Here is a 25,427-nt window from a genome sequence, read left to right on the forward strand (position 1 = left end):
TTGTTCAATGTTATCCCACAACTTTGATTCTGGCAATCCATATCTTTTTTATGGCATACATTTTGTTAATAAACCTTTTATGCGAGAAAAGTACATTTATTTTGCTTTTTTGTTTATGTATTAGATAAAATATTCAGTGCAGTAGTTCCTCCAGAAAAAAGGTCTGGCATAACCTACGAACGACGCCTATTTTCCCTATGGTGGGGAAAAAATGCGAAAGCATTATGTGCCCCATTACGCGAAAATCCGGCGTTGTCGCCGGCGGCGTGACCGAAAGATGCTACGAAAAAGTGCCGATGGCGAGACCAGTTATATAGAACAAGTAAGAAATGCTCGGATAAAAATCAAATTTGTCATGCGGCTTTCCGCAAATAAAGTCAATTAATGGAATTGAAAAGAAAATTTGCCACTGTTCGGTCTGGGTTGCAATCGAGCCCGGATCTCCGGGATGCGAGACGAGCACGTTTCCCCGACGCCACGGTGGCTCCACGGTTACGGTTCACTAAAGTTGCGCCTAGTGCGTGCGTCATTGCACACGTCACATTATTGCCTCCCACGTGTCACTTTCTCTTCCGATCTCTGCCTCCTCGCCACGTGTTTCTTTTTTTCTCAGAGAGCACCGGTAGGTGGCGCGTTTATGCCGTCGTGTCTCGAAAATAATGGCAAAAGGAAAATCTGTATAGCCATGTGTATCGAGGGCAATTGACGTTGACTTATTGGGGGCGAGCTCCACCACTGGAAAACTGGAAAAGGTGGTGCCGCCGTCGGCGTGATGTGGTATGAGGGATCACGTCGACACAGCGGCCGCGTCGGCTGCTTCTGAAGTGGCGAAGCGAACTGAAAACGAAAGTTTAAAGTCCACCTGCACTGCGGTTCTGATTAAGTGGGGAGGTTTTCCTGATTTGGGTCTGTGCTTGATAACATTTGAAAGCCCTATAATAGGTAGTGGCTGCCTTTGAAGGATTCCAACACGGTAGGCTACTGCTCGGTGCCGCAGTGCCGGGCGTACAAAACGGAGCCCGGTGTCAGCCTTCACACGTACCCGCAGGACAAGAAGCTGCGTGAAGCTTGGATCGCGAAACTTATACCGGCAAGCAGCCATCGGCTACAACTCGAATGTGCAGAGTGCACTTTCGCGAGGAACATTTCTGATACGGCGTCGGGGTGCGATGTTCGGTGAGTAGCAAAATTAAAGCGCGCGCTGAGACGCTCGCCCGCGCGCTCGGCCCGACTATAATATCACGAAGGTTTGGTCTACGAACTTGTTGATGCTAGATGCTGGAAAGCTCACTGGAATGGAAAGGGAAAGATAAGAAGAACGTGAAAAAAAAGGCGTGGCATATGCTCACGCATGTGTAGAACCGAACGATTAAATGTACTGGATTATTAGAAAAGAAGCAGCGGATAATTGCTTGCTGAGAAGACCGATAAGCATGCAGTGCGACGCAACGTGAGAAATGATGACATTGAAATGTCCAAGACTAGAAAAAAAAAAAGAAAGATTGAATCGTCACGACGGCACATCACAAGTCGCCGCAGTAGGCGTCGAAGCCCCTACTTATAACATAAATTATTTTTGGCGAGCTCTGATAGCGTCCTCGCAACAATATTTGCTTGTGTAATGTCAAATGTTGATATGCTGCGGCCTGAAGCTCACGGCACGGTGTGAAAGCGCGGTCGCAACGAAAGCGAAACATTGTGCGCGGACATGAATGCAGAAGCGCAGTCGGTCACCGCGAACCCGTGCGATTGCTGCATTGAGGCTTCATTCTGTTATGCTCAATTTGGTTATACAGACAGCCCACTATAAGAACATATTTCCCAACGTTCACTCTCAGCGACTGCCGACCTTTCACGCAAGAAGGCGGTTCGGGTGACTTCATCGCGGCGACCGCGCGCAGTGGGCGTTCAGTGTACGTATTCGCAAAGAGATGGTGTCTGTAAACAATTCTCTGCTTTCTGTTTGCCCAAGAATATTGTTTTGACAGTAAAAAACTGCCTTCGTATCGAGAGTACTTGCAGAAATGTCCAGCAGTGCTCCCGCGTGGTGTTTTTGTTGAGCGCCGATAGCCAAACATATATGAGGAGCGCGCCGCTTTATCCTTAGAGGGACACTAAAGAGAAAAAATGATTTCTTCTGCCATCAGTAAAATACCTTCCTACAACACCAAAAACACCACTCTTACCACCATAATACGCTTGGTAAGCGAGAAAAAGCGCAAGAACTAAAGACGGGTGGCGACGCCTCCTTGAAGTTCCCGCACCGCGTCGCTGTGACGTCATGGATTGTGATGGCATCTTCTAAGGCCTACTTAGTTATATAGCAGCACAGATTGACTACATTGTGTTTTAAGAGAACGAAATGTTAAACATGGCAAGTTTCGGGAACCTTTACTCGGCCAACGCGGCCCAAATGCGAAAAGATACTTTGGAATCCCTGACGTCACACTGACGTACCGGCGTTGGGGTTTCGGCGCGAATTTCAAATACTGATACTTCGACCTTCATTTTCTCATCTAGTAATCAAAACATTATTTTGAAGTGACTGCCTGCAGGGTTCTAGAACAATGCTTTATTAGTCTAAAGTGGTTTATTGTTTCGCTTTAGTGTTCCTTTAAGTGGAAGCTTCAGCTCTGGTGCTTCTATCTAAATACATGTAAAAGGAGAATTCGTTTTTCTCGGCAACCGCTGCACTAAATTTGACGAGGTTTGTTGCATTTAAAAGAAAGACTTAAAATACAGTGACTGTTTGTTTCGAATTTTTGATTTAGGTCATCAATTATCTATTAAAAATCGAAAAATATTTAAAGTTTCAAAAAACGAAACTATCAAGTGTACAACTCCGTAACTCAGCACCAAAAAATGATAATGCAATTCTGTGAATTGTATCTAATAGTACATCTAAAGCGGACAAAATTGATATGTTACACATGAATCTCAAAAATTTAATAATTTTGAAATACAGGTTTTGCAGAACCCTTTTAAACAACGTAAAAAATTCACGGAAGACATAATATGACACATACAGTTTGTCCGCTTTCAATGATCTAATGGATGCCGTTTACATAACCGCGATATCTGTTCTTGATGCAGCGCTATGAATTTGTAAACTTCGTGCTTCTATTCTTTCAAACTTTCAAAAATCTTTTTTTAAAAATTCAGCATCTAAATTGAAATTCCGCTTCCAACATTCACAAGAATTTAACTTTCTCTCTCAAATGCAAAAAAAAATTCATTAAAATCGGTCCAGCCTGTTGTTATCACAGAAAAAACGTTTTTGCGTTTTACATGTATTTGGATAGGCCGCGTTGGAGTTGGGCCCGAGCTAAAGCTTCCTCTTAATACTACACAAGCGAGGCGCTTCCGACAGACGCGGGCTCCGTAAATCCTCGTCGCCAATGGGCGAACGACGTAGTTTACCTCAGTTCCGCTTCACCCTTACAATGGGTGGCCACGTGTCGTTCTTTATCAAGAAAAAGAAATGGGCATGGGCAGGACACGTAATGAGGAGGGAAGATAACCGATGTTCATTAAGAGTTACGGAATGGATTCCAAGGGAAGGGAAGCGTAGCAGAGGGCGGCAGAAAGTTAGGTGGGCGGATGAGATTAAGAAGTTTGCAGGGACAACATGGCCACAATTAGTACATGACCGGTGTAGTTGGAGAAGTATGGGAGAGGCCTTTGCCCTGCAGTGGGCATAACCAGGCTGATGATGATGATGTGTCGTCCGGACTGCGGAAGAACAGATGCGCGTACGAAGAGCAACGGCGGGAACAGAAACGGGAACGTGCGCGGCGACGGCGGGCAGCACAGAATGCCGAAGAAGCTCGGGCGGCAAACGCCAAGCGTATGCCTAAGCATCACAATGCCCATGGCCATCTGTCATAGAGACCATAAAGCCATAATTACTGTGGTCACGCGATAAGCGTAAATAGAAATAAACCTGACAACGTGCATATTTGTGTTATGTTGTTTTATTTTATTTTATTTAGAGTTATATATAACCATCTTCACAGCGTGGAATGGCTCTGAATTTTTATAGCATACTTTAGTTTAGCGCGATGCAAGCAGCTGCTGCTGCTTTCTCGTTGAATGCGGTGATTGCAAGAAATTTATACGCAAGTGCAAACAGCACTCATTCCGGCTTTGGAGCGTTCGACCCGCGCACAGCGCCGCTAGTTTGATTTCCGACAATGTGCACACAGGTAAATTCCATTACAACTGATTAAATTCGTTTCCAAGTCATGCATTTACAGTACTAAGAGTGACTTTGCCCGAAAAAAAATCCTCGCTAAAATGTGGAAACCTGTTGGAATAAACTCCACTTGGTCCAATTGGTTGTTACTTCTCATGTTTCAGCGGGGTTTGATCATTTTTACGGTGGCAGGTGTCTGCTGTGTTGCCAAGCCTTGGCCCTACCTCGAGCACTGCAAACACGAACAAGCGCCAGTCATCGGATGCAGAAGACCTTATCACACCTGTCAGCTAATTATACAAAGAATGTGCACCCCGACTCACAAACGAAAATCTCATTTATTTTATATAGCAAGACAAGCTGACCAAATAACTTTAGCATTTCTAGCCTCGTTCTATCAGTGCAGAATATCCGTATATAGCTTCTGAAAGCACGACAGACGTTCCTGCCTATATATTATGAGTTGCCGTATGTGATACTATATACTACAACATGAGTCGCAGTGTAGAGTTGCCTATCAAGGTCGAGACAGTCAAGTATTGTACATACCTGTAGCAGTGGAGCAACCCATCGAACAAGTGCTTGCACCTTTCCGGAGGCCCGCTACGCACACACACTTCCTTTTTTTTTAACGTCAGGCTCGCTTGAAAGGCTCTTTGTCTTTAAAATAAAATCTGATGCGGCTCGGTGGGCAGGCCGGCCGTTTGCACAGACAACGCAACTATTTCCATGATTTCTATGCTTAAATCCTTCAGACCACGATCAGAATAAGGTGATTGACAGCACAGGCTCTTTTGGCTTCCACGAAACACCTAGATTCGACGCCACAACAGAGAAATGTGACCACAGCACCAAGCGAAAGAGCCGCCGCTAACCTGGATGTCGTAGCCATATCTTTTCTCAAGTAGCGGATTAGGGAGTTAAGTGCTTTTATTGCGCCTCCACAGCAACACTTTACGAGGCATCGGTGGTGCTGCTCTGCAGAGCTCTGCCACGGGCTCCCGTGTTCCAACTAGCAGTGGCTGCACCTGTACATACGATTAAGGGGTAACGATACACGAACGATAAAAAAAATTTCACTGACAATTATGATCAGCTCCCTCTATGCGTGTTTTTATTTCGCGATGGCGCGGACAAGCTGTCTCATGCAGCATGTTGCAAACAGAGCGATATCGATAAAATTCCATTGAAGTGTGGTAAGGTCTATATTGGCCAAACAGGTCAATGTGTCAGTGACCGGATGCACGAGCATTGTGTGTTGACCAAGTCTCAAAGAGCTGGTCACCTGGCTTTTCACTGTCATCACTGTGACTCTGGATCACTTTTTGAAAATGAGACGATTCTTTCTTGGCAGGGGCAGGACGAAAACCGAAAGAGAAATACCAGAGGCATTCTATATCATTAGAAGAGTTAACTGCTGGGCTAGTTGGTGATCTTGCATACTGAAAAGATATTGCGCCAAAAAACAACACACACAAGAAAGACACCATGAGCGCCCGTGGTGTCGTCGTCGAAGATTTTGCGCCAAAAAACAACACACACAAGAAAGACGACACCACGGGCGCCCATAGTGTCGTCGTCTTTCTTGTGTGTGTTGTTTTTTGGTGCAAAATCTTTTCAGCATTCTATATCAGTGTACAAGAGCAAGGAAAACGCACCAGTGCTCCTTCTATCTCTCTGAGTGATAAAGAGATAGCTTTTCTAAAAGGCTGAGCTTTAAAGAGAAAGAGTAGAAATAGACAGGGCAAAATGGTGTGCTCATGAATTTAAAGAATATTGTACCTTGCTAGGAGCACAGCACATGTGTTGGTGGTTGATGTTCGAGAGTTGATTAGATTTTTCAAATACCGTATTCTCCGGTGTATAAGACGCACCCTTGTATAAGACGCACTCGCCATATATGAAGGCTCTCATTGAAAAAGTTGGTATATAAGACGCACCCGTGTATAAGACGCACCCCAATTTACCCACTTAGGCTAGTCAGGGTTAATTAAACACGCTTGATCGACCATCACCACTCAACCACTGAGCCACCGCGGCGGCCTGTGAGAAGTTCTTAAGCAACGCTAAGTGATCGCAAAAGGCAACACTCACGCCATACCCGCCCACGTTTTAGCAAAAAAGAAAGAAAAATACGACGAAAGAACTCGCCCATATGTCCATAACAACATTTTATTTTTACTTAAAACCATCGAAGTCTTCATCTTCGGATGCGCTCTCAAAAAGCTCGCCCATTTCTGGAGGCAACGCGGCTGAAGCATTCTCTTCATACTCAGAACCGCTGGTCTGATTGTCGTCGTGCTCGGTTGGCGATGAAGCTAGCAGGCCAGCCTTCCGGAACCCTGCAGTTATGGTTGCCACTCTAACAGCACTCCAGGCCTCATGGACCCACTTCGCAACTTCGCTGTAAGAAGCGCGCCTCATGCGTCCAGTTGCGGTGTAGCTGTGCTCGCCTTCCGTCATCCACGCCTCCCAAATACGTCGCAAAATAGCTTTAAAGCTGCGGTTGACGGAAATATCCAAAGGCTGTAGAACCTTCGTCAAACCACCGGGTATTATTGTAGGGGTACAGTTCTTCGCCTTGATTTGCCTCAGTGTCAAGTCAGTAATGTGCGCCCGCATGCTATCCATAACCAGAAGGCCTTTCCGGGAGTGAAAAAATCCATCCGGGCGCTTCGAAAAGCACTTTTCGAGCCAAACTCCCATCATTTGCTCATCCATCCAGCCCTTCTGGTTAGTTGTGACAATAACACCAGGCGGAAAGCTTTCTTTTGGCATCGTTTTCCTTTTAAAAATTATCATCGGCGGCAGCTTTGTTCCGTCAGCACGGCACGCAAGTACGACAGTGAAGTGAGACTTTTCGTGCCCAGTTGTTCGTACTGTGACAGTCTTATCACCTTTCTGAGCGACACTTTTTGACATAGAGATGTCAAATGTTAGAGGCACTTCGTCCATGTTTACGATGTGGCTGTCGATGATGTTATTCTTTTCGACTTCCTTCTTCACAAATTCATGGAACTTCTCCACTTTCTCTCCGAAATCGTCTGGTAGTTGTTGAGACATTGTCGTTCGCGCTCTTATTGACAAGGCTTTGCGCTGCATAAATCTATAGCACCATGACGGCCCACCAACAAAATCAGCGGCACCGATTTCACTCGCCAAAGTGCGTGCTTTCAAGCGCAACTGCACGGTTGACAGAGCCCTACCTTGAGCCCGTTGTTCAAGAGCCCACTTGAGGAGCCGGTCTTTAAGTTCAGGCCACCGCGCCTTCTTCCCGCGGTCAGCCTTCTTTCCGCTCTTCATCGCCTGCAGTTTGGCGGACGACTGTCGCCACGTGCGAATCATCTTCTCGGTGACGTCGAAATGGCGGCCCGCAGCCCGATTTCCGTTTTCGGTAGCATACTCGACCGCAGATAATTTGAACTTTGCGGTGTAGCTCTTGCGCAACTTCGGTGGCATACTGTAGTAAGACCGAGCACGACAGGTGTAGGTAGTGGAAAACACACGCCGAAGTCACCAACACAGACGTAATACGTACACGGTTGCGAAGTTGCAAAGAATGACTAAAAAAGAACGCCGGCGTGGCTTGTCTTGACAATGTCGAGAAGCGCGACTGTCGCCATCTTTGGGAATTTCACATTACTTTTGCTTGCGCCTCCGAAACGACCGCGTGTTTGCGATTCTGGAAGTCGTCATCCCCGCCGTTTCATGATAAAGTTCACCTAAAAAAAGTTGCGCACGGCGGTCCCCGTATTGAAGTATTAACCGTGCTACTACCGCATCATTGGTAGTGATATTTTTTCGGTGAAAAAAGCTTGAGCATGAACCTGAGTAATTTCTGAACCCGCAAAAAAAAAAAAACGAAAAATTCGCATATAAGACGCACCCTTGTATAGGACGCACCAGCAAGATTTTTGGAAAAAAACCGCGTCTTATACACCGGAAAATACGGTATATGTCAGTTGCTAGTCCAGCATTGTGGTGTCTCTTCTTTCCGTCGTGTTTGCATCTCAATTATTTTTTGCTGGTTCCCTCAAGTTACTCAGAGTTACATGAACCATATGTGTTTTCATAAGTGACTCATTATCTCTTGGTTGCGGATGTGAGTATTCATAGTGTTGTCCGTTATGTATGAAATAGATCATTGTACTTGGAAAGAGAGGTTATGAAATGTACAAAATCTTGTCACATTTAAAACCTTCCTTTTGCTAATAATGTGTTACAACAATACCCTGCTTACATGCATTATTTTGAGTTTCTGCTCGAGGAATGGCAGCTTTTCTAAGAATGACAAAGAGCTGAGCAAGCTGGCAGGAATTCATGGTGAGAAAAGGCAGACAGAAGAGGTATGAAACAGTTCTTTTAGCATTGTTTAGTTCTTTTTTGTTCCCTCAAATTCGTGTTTTGAGCTCCTGCCTTTTCGCGGCCTTTTTACATTACTAAGAGTTTACTGGCACCATATTCCTTTTCACCAGGTTGCCACATGCTCGATGTGTAAGGCCTGCAATTGAGAAACACCTTTCACCTCTTTTTGCTGTCCATAGCCAGTGTACTGAACCATGGCGGAAAAATTTTTGGTCATGCTATATACAAAACCAAATGACATTGCCTTCCATCAATTTTTGTGATTGAACAGCTTTCAGCATTACGCAAGTACAATGTGCACTTTGATAAATACAGTAAGCAACTTGGATAAGCCTTCGTCTTACAATCACTTTTGACAGTGTTGCATACTTCCTACCATAGTGCACTGATTAAAATCAACTTTTGTTGGCACTTCAATGGCTGTAGTGTATACTAGCTGCAAGATCTTTTGAAGCTGCTTTCCACACTCAGCAACCAGTGATAGTACTGCACAGAGCGGTTACATAATTTGTCAATACACGAATTTCAACATACATGCCACAAGAGTGCATGGTTTCTATTACTAAAATACCAACAGTGCCATTTTGCCACCTTTAGGTTGTGAGTGACCTTTATTGAATAACATGCATCACAACACGAATTTTTCTGGTTGTGTTTACCTACAAATGCTTTCAAATATTTGTTCCCTTTTATTGCACTTAAATATGCCAAAAACGTTGGGAAGTCTGTCGCTAAATGGACCACAAGCCTGCAACCATAACTGTCACTGAATGCACTAACACAAACAATTGCCTGTTTCACATACAGCAATCTTGTAGCAGACTTTTTGCAGCTGCGACATCTGCATACACGGACTTTGTATTGTGGCTTCACATGCATCAATTGTTGCGACTGGAGTTTCCACATTTGTGAGCACCTATTAGAAGACTGAATTATCGTTGGCATAGCCTTATAATGTCAGTTTTGGTGAAAGCTAACTTAAACAAACTAAATATTGCATGATGGAACTTTTTGGCATTTTAAGATCACTACTCTAACAAAGCAAAAGTAAACCTGCAGGTGACTGTGACATGCCTGACAATCCGCAGTGCTGTCGGTTTCCTTTCTATGCTGCACAAGTGATTTTGCTGGAATGTTCTCTCCGAACAGAATAAAAATTGAGGCAGGAACTCTCGACTGGAGAATTGTCATCTAGTGATAGCATTCTTTGGGATATTTACTTATGAAGTTTATACTTTACTTTCGAGACCAACACTGTCATATTTTAAGAGATAAGCAACATCAAAAGGATACCATGCATACTATACAATCTCCCCAATAAACTCATTTTATCACCCATCAACGTTGTGTTTGGTAAATAAAATGGCCAAATAGAAGTGTGCCAAGCTTTTCAACGCACTCTCTTGCCTGCGAGAATTTCATATAGGGTGTTCCATGCCACTTGTTGACGCATGCTTCAGTGGCACAATGGTTTCAATATCGGGCTCCTGTTCTGGACATCCTGTGTTTGAATCCTGCGATCGGACAGCTTTGATGGTGTTTATTTAATGATTTACAAGACAGTACATTGTTTGAAATGACAAGTTTACAAAGTCACGAAACCGTTTGAAGCCAGGTCAAAGTTTAGATCAATCTATGTGCTTCCCATAATTCCCATGCTGGCTCAACTCAACAATGGCTCAAATGGGAGCCATTGCAGCTCCCTTAGACACTAGCGCCAGCGTTCCCTCTAGTATTTACTGCATAAAACTTTGCATTTTGGGCTTTGGCCGAATGTGTGTCGGCAGCTTTCTGACAAAATATCGCATCAGAGGTGCGAGCACCCACAAGTAGGTGGCAGCAAGCGTGCAGAAGCTTGTGTGCTCATAGAAATTCACCTATTCAAGCCTAGACGGTGCTACGGATTTCTGGAGACACGGAATGGAAGAACAAATGGAATGGAGCAGCGCATGACCACGGTCGCATAGCCAAAATATGCTACACATTAAAAAGTTGTTCCCGTTTCTGCAGCTTCACTACAAATTACACGTAAGCACATGAGGATGGTGGTGATATGCTATTACATGGCATGCAAGAAAAATTGATTATCCAAATTTTACATTGGTGCCGAGAAGTGCCACACCATTTCGACATTGTTATATTGGGATAAAAATATTAGCAGATGATTACGATACTCCCCAATGCAAAATTTGAACGCAGCTCTATACGTGTTTTCATTTTGTGATATAATCGCTGGCATGGACAATCTGTCTCGTGCGGCATGTTGCAAATGGAGCGAAGGGTGGTGCGACTGTCTCACTAATCGGGAGATCGCGAAAGGCACCACGTGGGTGACGTGTGGGCGCGATTTACAGCAGCTGTTGCAGACAGACCTCTGTTCATGGAGCACTTTGTTTCCATGTATGGTATGGGTGGACGTGCTACTCTCACGCCATCTGATAGCAGTCGTCGCCATAGCGCCCCTCTTGCACCACACTACGCTTTTCTTCCCACGCTTTCGCCATCCTTCTCCACTTTCCACCTTATGGCTCTACTGCAACTTCCTCCTCCTTATGCTCTTTCATCCGTCACTGCGCTCTGCGCTCGCTCTTTCATTCTTAGCTGTGCTCGTTTGCTCGGTTATGCTGAGGACACCGACGCTTAACTCGGGAATGGGCGCCCAAGAGCTGCGCTCTAAAATCTGGGTTGATAAATATTCTTGACTGCACAGCAGCACATCCGACTTGAACCAAAGTTGTCATTTAAATGTTTTTGAAGGTAATAATTAGTAAAGCACTGCATACATATTTCTGCCAACCAGATTAAGTACTACCAATCTACCCTACCTCCTCCGTGCTCCTCTCAGTCATCCCCTCAGCTTCTGGCGTCAAGCGCAACTCATGTTATCCAACTTCTGGTTCTGAGCGGAACCTCTGCCATCTGCTACTACTGTGACAAGCAACAGCGCTTGAGAAGACGGGAACGAGGAAACAACAGGGCAACCTCTCTTTTCAACTTCCTTACCCGTTATAATTCCATACCAACAATGCTTAACGTCAACCCTTGCTAGGTACTGCTGCTATCCTTCCTACTGCTGCATAGTGGTGTGAATGTGCAAGAGCAGTGAAAGTGAAAATTTAGGAAGCGGAACTAGTGCGGGCGATAAATCAGGGTGTGGCAGCGCACATCAAAGGTTGGCGCTACTTCGCAAAGCAGCGGTGCCGCTTGGATGGCGAGGATTTAGTCTTTGGCCGATATGAAGAGCAGCACTGTTGACATGGCACATTGTTGTGGCGAGTAGCAGTGGCATTAGAATGGACTTATGCCACCCTGTGCAGAAAGTTATGCACATGCGGTTTCCGTAGCCATGCTTAATGTGCATTTTCTCTGCAGTAACATTAGAGCTCACACTTTATGCTTCCCGTAGCTTCGGCAAGCATGTTCTGTCGGCATCACCCTTGCAGCTGCTGCAGGTTAGTGACCAGTTGGGTGGCGACAAGGCTATGATGAGTGAACACCTGCAGCCAGCAAGTGTGACAAAGAAGCCAAGTGCTATCGGGCCTGTTGATTCCCCCAGTTGCTGCAGCATTTTGGTTGGTCTGAAGGAGTGAAAGGAGAAATTTGCTGAGGTTGCTGCAATAACATTGGAGGGATATTGTGAGGGAGGTTGTGGAGGAGAAATCACACGCCTTCAGCTGCTTGCAAAACCACACACACAGGCCTGCCAACCTTACCATTTAAAAGACACTGCAGTCAAAGACAAACAATGCTACATCTTGGTGAAAAATACGAAAAAGTGCTGCATAGCTCGATAGGGAGACGCTGAATGTTTATTACAATAATTTAAGCACTTTGTTATGAAGAGACACTTGGCCCTCAAATTGCAGCTTGAACGATCTGCACCAGACAGGAGAAAATTTTCCCCAATTAGTGCTGAATTATTCATGTAACGGTGGCTGAAATGCAGTAGAAATGTTTTGGGCAAGTTCTAATAATTGAGCCTGTGTAAAAAAAATTATGCCTTGAACATCAGTCAGTGTCCTTATTTGTATTCTTTTGAAGTTGTACTCCTAAACTGGACACAAGAAATCATAATTTATTCATGCTTATACGACAATTTCAAACTCTAAACGTCTTGAATTTTATGAAAATATCGTTAATTCTGGCAGGTATGCACACACACACACACACACACATTATATATATATATATATATATATATATATATATATATATATATATATATATATATATATATATATATATATAATTGTCAAGGGCTGCATTAGAGTTCTTGAAATCCGCTGGAATTTTGTTGAGTTGTGGCTTCAGCACGCACCTTTACCTTGGCCTCCCTGCTCCTCCAGCTCACATTTCTTCTCAAACTCCTTCGCAGTCTCCTAACCACATCCCCATATATTTTCCGTACATGGGATCAACCCAGTCTACCATTACACTGTCACTGGGATTGGCCCATTTTAGCTGGCAAGTTATTGACCAAACAGACACGCCAAAACCAAAGGTATGGTGTAGGAGGAGTAGGTGTGCTGACCGATCTGTCTAAAGCGTAGTTCGCCACTTCTCCACATCATCATGCAAAATTGCAGTGCAACGGTGCTCTGCGGCACATGTCTTGTACTTGTGGCAGACGGCGCGCGAAACATAAAGCACACAGAGCGAAAAATTCATTGGTAGCCATCAGTTTGTGCAGTGAGGAGATACGGGTCTCTGTTATTGCATGTTTGGGAGTAGTAAAAGAGGTTGAGACTTCTACAATGAAAAGGCGAGCAGCATGGTTAGCAGAAGCTCATCACCAAAGCCAAAGAAGCAGAGTCCGCACAAATAGAGACCGTATTTCTGCCTCAGAGAAGATCAACATGCACACTTATTTGTTTGCTCTGGACTGTAAGTCAGGGGAGCCTAAAGCAGCATTGTTCTCAGCACTGACAAAAGCAGCAGGAGACACCGTCTTGGGGCAAAGGGCACTTTTAGGAACAGTTCCTCAAGTGAGATTTTACCCATGTGGTCGATTAAGAGGTCTACCAAAGATGCAATCTGGTGCTTCTGCTCAAGCCTGTAATATGGTGCCCAAGAAAATAAGAGCAAGCATTATTTGGGAATGTGATCACACAATGTGACTATGACCACAAACACTTGGAGAGATCACAGCAACAAGCTGTGAACCGAGCCTGTGTCAAAAGATTTTTGTGCCGGCTCTTACGGAACTTGTCAGCACATTATGTGTTGTCTCATGCTCGGCCACTAGATCTGGCAGTGGGAGGTTCCACGGTTGCCATGTTTTTCTGTTAGTGTGAAACTAGTTTGTAACACCACCCTCAACAAAGTTCTATTGGAAGCATGTGAATTTCCTTGCAAGAAACTGACTGCACCCCATAACTCTTCAGGAAAGGCAAGTCTGTCTATTGCTTAAATAGACAAAATGTTGCCAGCTATGGCATCAAAGGTTGTAAGGACTATTCAATAAGCTTTAGGAAGGGCAAACAGCAAGACTTAGTTATACAGGAGCTGCAAATTCAGTACCAAGTGGAACATCCTTGCTACAAACAGTATTCTTACACGCCGTGATGGCTTGGTGGTTCTCGTGTTGTTGGTGATGAAGTCATGGGTTTGTTTACCTGCTGCGATGGCCACATTCTGACTGGGTGGGAATGCGAAATGCTAGTGTACTTAAATTTAGGCACATGTTAAAAATCCTCAGGCGGTCAAAGAGTAATCTGGAGTGCCCCACTACGATGTCTCTCATAGCCTGCTTGTGGATGTTGAACCACATAATTTATTCAATTCAATTCCAGCACTTTGCATTTTTTGACAATAGCAAGATGTCCCACACAGCTCTGCTTGCACTAGTCGGAATGGTATTTGAAGAGCACATCATAGCTGAAATCAGTGGCAGTGAAATCCTCAAACACACCTTTTGTCTACACCATTCTTCCCCGCGTATGAGTGACATGTGCAGAAGCACTGGTCTACTGACAGCAGCACCATTTTTGTGTCACGATGCAGAGAAGTGAACTACACTCGACTGACACGACTCTTCTAGACACCATACCAGGGGAGAAGGCAAAGAAAGCTTCGTTTTTGCAAAGGAGTTATGTGCTTGGAGATGTGTATTTGTTGCAGTGAGGATACTTAAGAACCATTTGCTGTCTCAATGCATAATTCCATAGAGAAAAAAGCCAGTCAGTACCACTTCTTTAGAGATAACACAGATAGCTGTATAAGCCGATTCATTACATATGAGCTGTTGTGCCCAGCTGAAGTCTTTGGCTGAGATGCGCGCATCGAGTCGCCCAAAGTGGCCCGATAGTGTGCCGTCAGTGTGTGTAGCATATGGATAACCAACACCACCAGTACCTGTGGTTTGCTCACGACTAAGGCACTACTGCGTCTAGCTGATGGCAACCAAAAACATGTACTACACAGGAACATCAGCAAGATGTGTGGAAGGTAGCCAAACAAGTGCTTATGCTCCTAAAAGTTGCGCCCACAGAGAGGTTGGAGGCTTGTCAGCTGTACTTGCAGTGTCGCATGTGCGAAATCAAACCACGTGAAATAGGCATAATAGCAGGTTTAGTGAAAATGGGCCTGCCAATCAGTCAGCTACTCTCAACGTGAACAGAGAAGCCAGAAAACGAAACAATGCCCCCACTTGTGGCAGCCTCTGCTACCACTGCACCTGACAAGCCGCATCACCACCTTTGCTTTCAAGCCATGACAGTTTAATAAGCACAGACACACACTCCGGTTGCACTGGCAAGGCTGTCACTTCACGTTGGCGAAGTTTCTCTTTATTCTCGCCGCTGCCCGTAAGAGAGCCGCGAGCAAGGGAATGCAAAAGGCGCGCTGCTCTACAGCTTGCCCCTGCTGCCCAGACGTTGGGGATCCTGAGACGGGTAGTGGATGGGGGCACGCATGTGCGGTGCCGGCGGCGGGGGCACGGTACCGGGGGGCGCCAGTCCCGGGGGAGGCGGGAGCGGTGGAAGGGGCGCCACCTCCCCCGGGGGCGCGAGGAACGCTGTCGGGGGTGGAGGCGGCGCAAACGCGATGGGAGGCGGAGGTGGGTGCAGCGGGGCCAGGTTGAAGTAGTTGTTGGCCAACTCGTCGGGCGGTAGCGGAAGGGCCCCCGGTAGACCGGGCACGGGTTCCAGCGGCGGGCCGGTGGGGCGACCTTCGGTGCTGTCGGACCCCGACGGCATCGCCTGGCGTGCCAGCGGGCGCCCCCACTTGATGACGAGACGGCGACCACCGAGGATGAGCTTGTTGAACGTCTTGTCGGCGGCCAGCTCGGCGCTGACGCGGTTGGTGAACTGCACGAAGGCGCACTGCTGCCTCGCCAGCATGGTGACGCCGCGGATCTCGCCGTACTGGTAGAAGTGGTCGCGCAGGTCCTTCTCCGTCAGACGGTCGCCCAGGTTGCCCACGTACAGCGTGGTGATGGAAGTGTCCTCCGGCGGCTCCAGTTTCGGCATGGCGGCGGCCCGACGCAGGAGTTTGTCGGCGACCGGATCGTTGACGCCGTAGTAGCGGTCGCGGATGTTCTGGTCAGCCAGTGGATCGTCCGGGTCCGTCGGCTTCTCGTGCCTGTACGGGCACTCCTCGCCTCTCTTGCATTCTCCCTTTACCCAGAAGCTGCAAATGTGCGGTCGGTTGCGCTTGTAATACGGCGTCGTGCGCGCCAGCTTCATCAGGAGATCGCTTGGACTCTGCGCCTTGGCGAGAGTCCCGTACGGTTGGCTGGGGTCACCGTCGGCGACGGCGCGCTCCATGTTCTGCGAGTAGTACTCCTTGTTCACGTCCGATTTGGGCATGTCGTCGCGCAGGCTGAGCGCGTTATCGCGCACCTGCACCGGTAGGCCGTAGTCCAGGTCGAGCAGGCAAGTTTGGCAGACGTTCTTGAGCTTGCTGCACGTTTGACATACCTCGGTCTTCTTGAAGCGCATCCGACCACCGGGGCACCATCGGAACACGGTGAAAGGGCGCGAGCATATCTTGCACTCCTTGCCATACCGCTCCTTGGTCATGCGTACGTAAGGGTTGTCGCCCAAGCATGTTTGGCAGAGGATGGGGAACTCGGCTTCTTCCCAGTTGAGCCGATTGTAGGTGTTCGCACTTTTTGACGTCGCCATTTTCTGCTGGCCGCGTCGTGTTTACTTTCAGTGTTGCTACCTTAAAGGCACAAACGCAACCAAAAGCAAGCGTAACAACACCTCCTATCATATTCACAAAGATTACCTAGCAATGTAATTTATTAAAATTAAGTAAAATTTTGTTAAATTTGTGCATTGAGTTTCGGTGAAAATATGTTGCTTTGTGCAGCAGCTAAAAATTTATATAAATCCAGCCCAATGGTGTCGATTGCGGTATTGCGAGCCACAAAAAGCAAAAGTCAAAGCAATCCAGTCCTTCCAAGCGCGTGTTCAGAAGGATTGAGAAGGTATGGACACATATCCTATTTCATTTACCATAAATTGGTATCATATAGCGTCTACAGAACCTAGACCCCGGCAGTGGCAACAGGTTTGCAGCGGTCGAGCCAAATAATCGCATAAATAGCGGTCCAGCAGCTTGGCACCATTCTCTGCAGCTGACAAATTCATTCATTCGCGTTTTGTAGTTTTGATGGCGCGGCGTGGCCGTATCATGTCGCCAAATGGGCGCTCTCTGTTCAGTGGCGCATCTCGGCACATTGAATTCTTGCCACGCGTTTTGGGAAAGTTGGTAGCGATGAACCCTGCTGTACAAAAGCGAGAAGCGCGGAATTAGGCTTCCTAGGGAGAGAGACAAACATGAGACTTATGTGCACCGCGGCGCCGCTCGGTTGCATAGTGCAACTTGGCGCGCAGCTGATGCTCGTATTCCTTCATTTTTTTTTTCCTCTTGGGAAACACTTTTCTCGGGAGCGACGTCGGCTTTCGCAAGTTCTGCGGACGCGCCAAATGTCAAATAGTCGGCCGCTTCCTCATTGAAATCGCCGTTTCGTGTTGTGGCGGTACCTTTAGGACCGAAGCGTCTGCAGAGCCACGTAATCCTACACGACAGTGCTGTAATTACCAAGCTTGACCGCGTGCGTAGTAGTACGCAACCTTTACATAGTGCAAATTTCAGTAGCTTTAAATCGCTGGTGACTGAGGGGGACGGACAGGACAGCTTCGACTTTGTTCCGTTTATTGGTGTGCCTAATCTTTTTGATCCTTTGTCCGCGTGTATGAATACTTTGCGATAGCTATTAGCGCTCTTCCGTTAACAACGGCGTCATCTGTGCGCCCTTCCCCTCTTCTTTCCCTTACTAAATTGCGAGGAGAACGGCGCGGGCAGTTTCTATACATTCTGCGTCGTCTGCTGCGGCCTTGTCTACAGCAGGTGGTGAGTTCATCATGCTGTTAAAATGCCGTGCTACATTGGCTAACTTTGATGCGTTGTGCAAGATGTTATATTTTTTACGTTAACGTGTGTCGGCGTTCGTGCCATTTCCTGCGTCCACTTCGCGGCAAGAGCAACGACAGCAGTGCCGTCTTATTTGCTTCGTCTCCCATGGATTTCCAACCGCAGCAGGTGTTTGGCAGCGGCTATTCAAACGCCGGCAATGATACGTAATCATGAATGGGACTGACACGATGTGATAATTCATTTATGTGGAAGCAGCCTGTGCTCACTAAAAGCTGTTTACTTTCGGTTTTCTATATTTTCTTTTTTTTTGTGTGTGGTAGCTCTAAATACAGGCATGGAATACTTAAACTCCAGAGTAGTGTTTGCCTGAGCTTGTTGGTTGCGCATAGCACAATTGGTTTCCCGCAGAACGTTCTGGCACGGACAGGAAGAGTCCGTTCATTCAGACAGTTCAGGACAGAAGAGAATAAGCATTCAGGTAGTAGTCAAGCGTGTGTCATATCTTCCTGTCCATGTCAGAATGTTCTGCTGGAAACCAATTGTACTGGAAACTTACTGTCGATTGTAATTTTCTATAAATTTGTGAAGCTTTAAGCTGATTTAATGAACCTAATTTTATTCTGTTAAGCAGACATTAGAAACATTTTACTCTTCTAAATGTCTCTGTATAGCCCCAGCATTTTACACCAGCTTAAGCAGTACTTCGGGCAGTGCATTTACTAATTCGTACAGAAATACTGGTCTAAATTTGTGGATGTGCCTTGAGTTCTTCCCAAGTGTGATGCTTGGTGGTATGTGCTCCACACTTCTTGTGTCGCCCATCCTGACAAGAAAATGTATGATGTCAAATCAGGGTTGGGTGTGTCAGGCCACAAGAGTCATCACCGACCACTGCAGCAGCATTACAGCAGCAGTACTGCAGCACACTCCACTGCAGCAGCACTATGCTCCCAGATCGTTGCTAGAGCGTGGACAACTTTCGCTGCACACTGCTACTGCTCCTTTACTTATGCTTGACAGGTGGTGAAAGAGAGTTTACATTTACTGTGCCTAACAATGCACCCAATTACTGGGAAAGTTGCACTCCCTAAGAGACCCCTCAGATTTGGCACCACTGGGCTGGCATTGAAGATATTGAGGGCAGTCACGTTAGTAAGTGGGCATAAAGTCCAAGAAATGCCAAGTCATTCGTGGACAGACTGCACAAAATAGCGAGGGTGTTGCGCCATCTTGCATAAAAATTGGATCATAGATGTTCCCATCGGTGGACAAAGAAGGCCGCACTAAACTATGCAGTATGCACAAGTGTCGTTCTGAATTTACTGTACCTCTACAAGAAATTGATCTGCAACTTGGGTTGATGTCATGCCTTGCAAAACTTACACTTGGTCCATGTTGCACAGATCCCAAAGTGACTCTCGGGCTGCCTCTTGCGCAGTACTGTCAGTTCCATTGCAATTCAGAGCCATTCCTACCACCATTATGTAAGACAGCCTTTCCCCTGCAGGAAATGTTCTCAAACAAGCATGGCCACTTGCTGTACCGTGAAAGCGTCATTTGAACATACTTAGCGTGGCTATCATAGTTGTCTGCCGATGGTTCTTGGTGATAATGTGGCTTCCAAGAGTAAAAACTCGCTCGCTTGAGAAATGTATGAATTGTGGATCATGTTATTACAGCCTCACGCAGGGACTTGTTTCCTGCATAGCTCCCACAGTTTAAACCGGTGCAGCTGGCAGCTGAACACTTCTGCTAGCTTAAGCTTCGGATCCTGTATTAAGGAGCTGATAATGGCAATGTTTGGCAGTTCTTGCATAAACATGTGCATTATGCTTGTGAATGCCCTGCCACCACTGTTGCATGCATACTAAGGAGTGCCTCATTTTGTAACACTGACACCGAAGCTTACTGTGCATATGTAACCTGCAAAGCTCTTCATAGTGTTGAGTGCACGCTCATTTTGGACCTGCTATGTTACAGCGTATGTATCAGTTTTGCGTACACTATATTAAATGTGTTTAGTAATGCAAAACGACTTATAACTCTAATAAAAATGTTTAGTTGTCTTTTCACATAACAGCTAATGCTATAGGAACAGCTTCAACAACAATGATGAGGGCAGTGGGCATGGCAGAAATGTGCACTCGAGCTTGCTGTTTAGTAAAAGGTACCTCACGTGGTCATTTCCCAGCATGAATTTACCACCTTTCATTGAGTCCTGGAACAAGTTGGGACAGATTCACGATGTCGGAAGCCATTGCCCATGCTCTCCATATTAGAGAGCATGTGCAGTGGTGTGTGAGCCAGGTGTCTACCACTCTAAGCATGAGTTTGCCTATCTACATTGTGCATTACTATGTCATGTCCCATATGCCATTGGATTTGGTCACTATTTTTTTGTTGCTTTTTCATCTTGCCTGCTATTCTGTTTTCTAGTCTTTGACGCTTCACTGTGTTTACTCAATACTCGCATGTCTTCAGTAAACCTTCATGAAAGACAGCGCTCGGTTTCTCCCTTTATTTTTTATTTTTTTGCTCTTTACAAACACTATTTCGTTTTCCTCTTACACCACCTGTGCTTTGTGAGTGATGGTCCCTTCTTGGCATACAGTTAGCCAGCACATGATTTTTGTTGTGGTCATGTGTGTGTTTGCCAGAGTCATCAGGTGGGCTCTTGTAACACTCCACCAACTGTGTGCAATCATGTGCAGGGATGGTGACGCAGGTGCAGCCGCTAGCGCGGGGCTCGTCGCTGTACCACATGCTGGAGGACAGCCAGGCGGCCATCTTCTGCTGTTGCTGTGAGGTGCCCTCGCCCGGCTGTGCTCGGCGCACTACCTCTTCCTCTCCTCCACCAACACCCCCCGACGACCACAACAGCCCCGCCTCACCTGCGTCACTGCCATCTTCCTCCTCTTCTTCGTCGCTAGACAGTGCTGCCCTTCCACCATCTGACACGTGAGTGCACCTCGCGGTATTTTGATGTCAGCTTGCCAAAATACCGGAAACGGCTGGGTGCAGTGTAGTAAGTGCGGTTTTTCCTGTGCTGGCAGGTATCTGGCTCAAACCAAGCACTGCATCGACACGAGGCCGAGTTAATATATGAATTCATTAAAGTATACGGCGCACAATCACATGATTCATTGCAATGATTGTAGGCGCATTCTTTTTTTAGGACACAGATTACATACAGGAACAGGGATTGCATAATTCATGAAGTAGCAAAGGCTTTCAGAATAAATAGAGTAACTTGTGTGCAAACCATGCTTTTATTCTTTTCTGTGATGGGGGATTGGCTCCTTTCTAAGCTAAGCTTTCTTTGCATCCTCCCCTCACTTTGGCGCTGCTGGCTGCTTTCTTGACGGGTATGCAACAACTTGAGCCACTGGATATGTGCCCTAACAGACAACTTGGGACCTTGGGTATGTGCCACTTTGTATGTGAACATTCTTGGACAATGCCCCAAAATGGGTATGTGCTACTGAAACAGACAAACAGAGCAAGAGGCAAGAGGTGAGGTCGGCAACAGAAGCAGCCGAGTGCGGAGAAAGAAGTGAAGGAAATAAAATTGGATGAGAGTGTGCTCTGAGCGAGGTGGACTGAGCTGCATAAAAGTGAAGGCATAGAAGTGAAGACATTTTACTAAACGTTGGAGAGCTTCGCTTATCAGCAGTACACGTGTGGGTGGGATCCAACAATATTTGTTGGTGGAAAATGATGGAAAGCCTTGCCTTGAGGTGTGGCTTCATGGCAGCACCAGCCGCATTGTTGTGAAGCCACACTTCGAGGCAATATTTGCATATATAATTCGCACCCTGATTTTACTGCTGCTTTGAATTTTTTGGTTCAGTTATGCGTGCAAAAACACAGTATCAGCAGGTTTCTACTGTACTCTCATTACTAGTGGCTGCTCTAGAAAGGCTTTGTTCCCTGCTTCTATATCTGTACCAGGACAAATTCAACTTTATCTAAGGACTCTTTCGTGTCAAGGACACTGAAATGGATCACTTTTGCTTGTGCTAGTGTCAAACACTAAAAATGTGGTTTGGTTCCTGTTGTGATATCATTCCTGTCCTTGTTTATGAGCGAGTGTCATTTATTGACACATGTACATCAAAAGAATGGATAGCGGGGCACATCGGTATGGTTGCAGTCTTGAAAAGTGCACAGTTATAGATGGGACAAGCTTAAGCATGCTCAGGCAGTCTTGAACTGCTCATTCTTTAAGCACACATGCATATTTTTCAAGGTCATTTGCTGCTTTGGTTTGACATTGACTTGATTTGAAAATGAAAAAAATTGTGGATCAGCCAGCTCTTGAAATTAGTCTGCTTTACTGTTGCTGTCTGACAATGTCACTTCGCTGCTGCACCAGTTGTCGCTCTCACTAAACCCCAAACTGTGCCGCAGATCACCAGAAGAAAGCGGAGGCGGTGGTCACCAATCACGATCGACCAAAAGGTCTCTGTCCGACATGGGTGAGTAGCTTGTGTGGGCCTGCCTGTGGCCATTGCACTGCAGCCCTAGTTAACAAAAAGTGATGGGAGCACAGACAGCTTCGTTATATCCGATATTCATTGTAGGCACACATTCGTTATGTGCTAATACTGGTGGTAAACAGTTTGAGATTTACTTGGTTACATATTTGATAATTTATTACATCAAGGTTGTTAGGTTCACTTGCTTCTAATCACCATTTGTCACACAATAGTGGAGGTAAATCAGCCACCAAGTCCAGTCATTAGAGTTACACCGTTCCACAGTCATGCTCGTGCTTATACTACACACACACACACACACGCAAGACAACATGTGTGACTCTTGCCGAGATCCTGCAGCCCCTTCTTCCCTCTCACCTTCAAATCCCTGTGTGCAATGCCTTCAAGTGGTTCAACTGCAGTTGGTGCATTTATTTATTTATTTGTTTGTTTGTTTGTCATTTTATTTATTTGCACAGTTAAACCTTGATATAACGAAGTTGGTGAAATCAACAATTTGGTTCGTTATATTGAAATTTCATTGTATTGGAATTCCACCTTTTACACAAAGAAGTACAATGCCGATTGATTTTTCTTGTACGGACGGGTCTGCAATACTCTCCGAATTATCGGGTAATCAAAAAAGGCAGACGAATGAAACGAAAAATCATTTTGTTAAATATGAGAGTCAGCAATATCTTCAAGTCAGCGGTACGAAATGAAGCCAGCCACACTTTTGCGTTTACTTTCGCCCTGTGGCTGATAGTGTCGCCCACAATGGGACGACGCTGTCGTTAAACGCGCCGGGGAGCAAGCGCTTCGTCTGCCTCTCACTTCAAAGCTTCTCTGAAACTCGATCTTACGCCACAATCTCCAGTACATCAGCACGGGGAAAGACAGCGCACATAATGCCCCGTCATCTCGGCACACCCACTCTTTGCACACTGGGCATATTACCTGTAAAACAGGGTGTGCGGGCTGCCGACAGCCATGCACAGCCGTGGCTGCACTGGCAAAAGAGAAATGCGCTAACCTGCCCTCGCCACCACCTCGCGTGCGCTTTGTTCCCATTACCGCGAACTCGTTCCCCCCTTTGCCCTTGCTCATGCGGGAACGCGGCACTTATCAAGCCACCATCCTTCTCGGCTCACCCTCGCACGCTTTCACTCACACCCAAAGCATGCACAGCATGGGGCGTGGTATGACCTTATCGCACTTGGGCTTCACACGGTACGTGGCGCTGATCCGCGTCAGTGGCCACTCTTGTCGCACGGCGCGTGATGTGAGAGGCGTGTTGGCAAGCAGCCACATCTCATTCAACCATTTGACCATCTATGTACGTCCTTAGAAGTTTCCATTTATTGTTTTGTTATTTCTTCGCGGAGGCAGTGACATCTTTTTATATTGAAATCATGTAAAAACAGACTTCGTTATATTGAGGTTCTATTTATTACATGGTGTTCTGCGGAGAAGTTATAGAAAGTTATAATTTCGTTATATCAAACATTTCGTTAAAGTTAATTGCATCACGGTTTAACCATATTATTCTTTTATTATATCTGTTAGATCCCCCCCTCATTTATATATCCTTAATTTGTTTTCCGCAAACCTGGCAGGTGTGAATTTGATTTTGAGGCAGAAGAAGAACATTGTTTGTTTTTATTTTTGTTGGCAAAGTATGTTGAGACGCGTAGCACTTACCTTTTGCACTCTTCTCCCCAGGTGCAGCTCAGCAGCAGCAGCACAAAGAGGGCGCAGCCGACGCGGAACGCGACAGGCTGTGCTCGCCTTTCCGGCGCAGCTTGTTTCCAGGTGTCCCGCCAACACTTCAGTTCTACTCGGACGGATACCAAGGTGGGTGTTGCTCTGGCATGGCCTGCGCTGCAAGTCTTTAGCGCAAGGACCCGACGAGCCTTGTGGTCACCTATGCTTGTTTTAAAGAAAGAAGAGTGATTTACGTTGATTAATGGTCCATTCAAGCGTGATTTTTACATCCAGGTGGCAAATGATTACATCAAATAGCTGCTTGTTCACATTTCCAAAGTGACTCTCAGCCTTCCATAGCCCTTTCAGAGTTTTTTTTTTTTTTGTGATTGACACATGTGCAGCATGTTTCTCTTTTTTTTTTTTTTGATATTATAGTGAGCATAACAGTGTGTTTCTAGCTGTGCGGAAATGAAAAAAAGAATGACGCATATAATGGCAAATGCTTTCTTTGTGTGGTCATCCCATTCCTCTCTGACAAAAGGGATGTCAAAAGGAACATGGCAGGACTGAAACGCAGAAACATACTGGTATGTCAGTGGCACTGAGAGAGTGACAATTTATTTAATTCCATGAAATGATGGTCGTTTGACAGTTTGACACGACCAGACAAACTTTAGATCCTCTGGTTAAGAAAGGGATTAAATTTACTTCCTCTTATTGCGTATGCCTCTGAACCCTGGCCTGTGCACAAAATAAAGCACTATAACTGGTTGTAAGCTAAACACTCACAGACCTCGATATAACTAACCTCGATTTAATGAAGTTCCCGATCTAACCAAGTACAGTCAACTCTCGTTACCACGAACCCTGATAATCCGACAAAAAATGTCAGTTTCATCCGAAGTCCGTAAGATCCGAAATGCCTCACTTTCGAGACTTTCGTCGCGATGTGCGACAACTTTATTGCAAAGAGTGAGTGACGAAGGTCCAAAGTAGAAAACAAACAAAGAATAGCAGTCTCACCCGACAGGCGAAGCATCTATTGTTATAGCAAATTACGCAATATAAGCACGGCAGCAGCAGCGAGCAAATTGACCTTCGTGCTATGTCTCGCTTCAACGCGAACTAAACGTCCGTGGCTGTGCATGGCTGTAGGTGCTGGTGACATGCATACGCAGCCACATATTTGCCACGTGTGCAAAGAGTGGGCATGGCATCATGTAAGCTGTCTTCCTGTGCATTTAGTATTGGAGATTGCGTACTCTTGAGTTTCTATGGCCGGTTGGAGCGAGAGG

At 46.0% G+C, this 25,427-nt stretch overlaps 2 protein-coding genes across 4 annotated transcripts in view; one reads left to right on the forward strand and one right to left on the reverse strand.

The window, feature by feature from the left end:
* Positions 1–15,113: 15,113 nt before the first annotated feature.
* On the reverse strand, positions 15,114–16,721 carry LOC126540639 (pre-mRNA-splicing factor RBM22). The gene has a single exon (XM_050187480.3). It carries the CDS (start codon positions 16,684–16,686, stop codon positions 15,409–15,411), a length of 1,278 nt encoding a protein of 425 aa, XP_050043437.1. The 5' UTR covers positions 16,687–16,721; the 3' UTR covers positions 15,114–15,408.
* Positions 16,722–16,925: 204 nt separating this feature from the next.
* LOC126540638 (tubulin monoglutamylase TTLL4-like) overlaps positions 16,926–25,427 on the forward strand; it is a 107,689-nt gene continuing 99,187 nt past the window's right edge. For all 3 annotated transcript variants that reach the window (XR_007601582.3, XM_050187479.2, XM_055076189.2), the window contains exons 1-4: positions 16,926–16,994; positions 20,659–20,905; positions 22,358–22,425; positions 24,148–24,279. Coding sequence is in view for 2 of the 3 variants with exons in the window: in XM_050187479.2 (XP_050043436.1) it covers positions 20,661–20,905; positions 22,358–22,425; positions 24,148–24,279 (445 nt within the window). In the remaining variant the exon portion in view is untranslated. The remainder of the gene's footprint in view (positions 16,995–20,658; positions 20,906–22,357; positions 22,426–24,147; positions 24,280–25,427) is intronic.

The sequence above is a fragment of the Dermacentor andersoni genome, chromosome 2 (genome assembly GCF_023375885.2).
Source record: "Dermacentor andersoni chromosome 2, qqDerAnde1_hic_scaffold, whole genome shotgun sequence".
Taxonomy (NCBI): Eukaryota; Metazoa; Arthropoda; class Arachnida; order Ixodida; family Ixodidae; genus Dermacentor; species Dermacentor andersoni.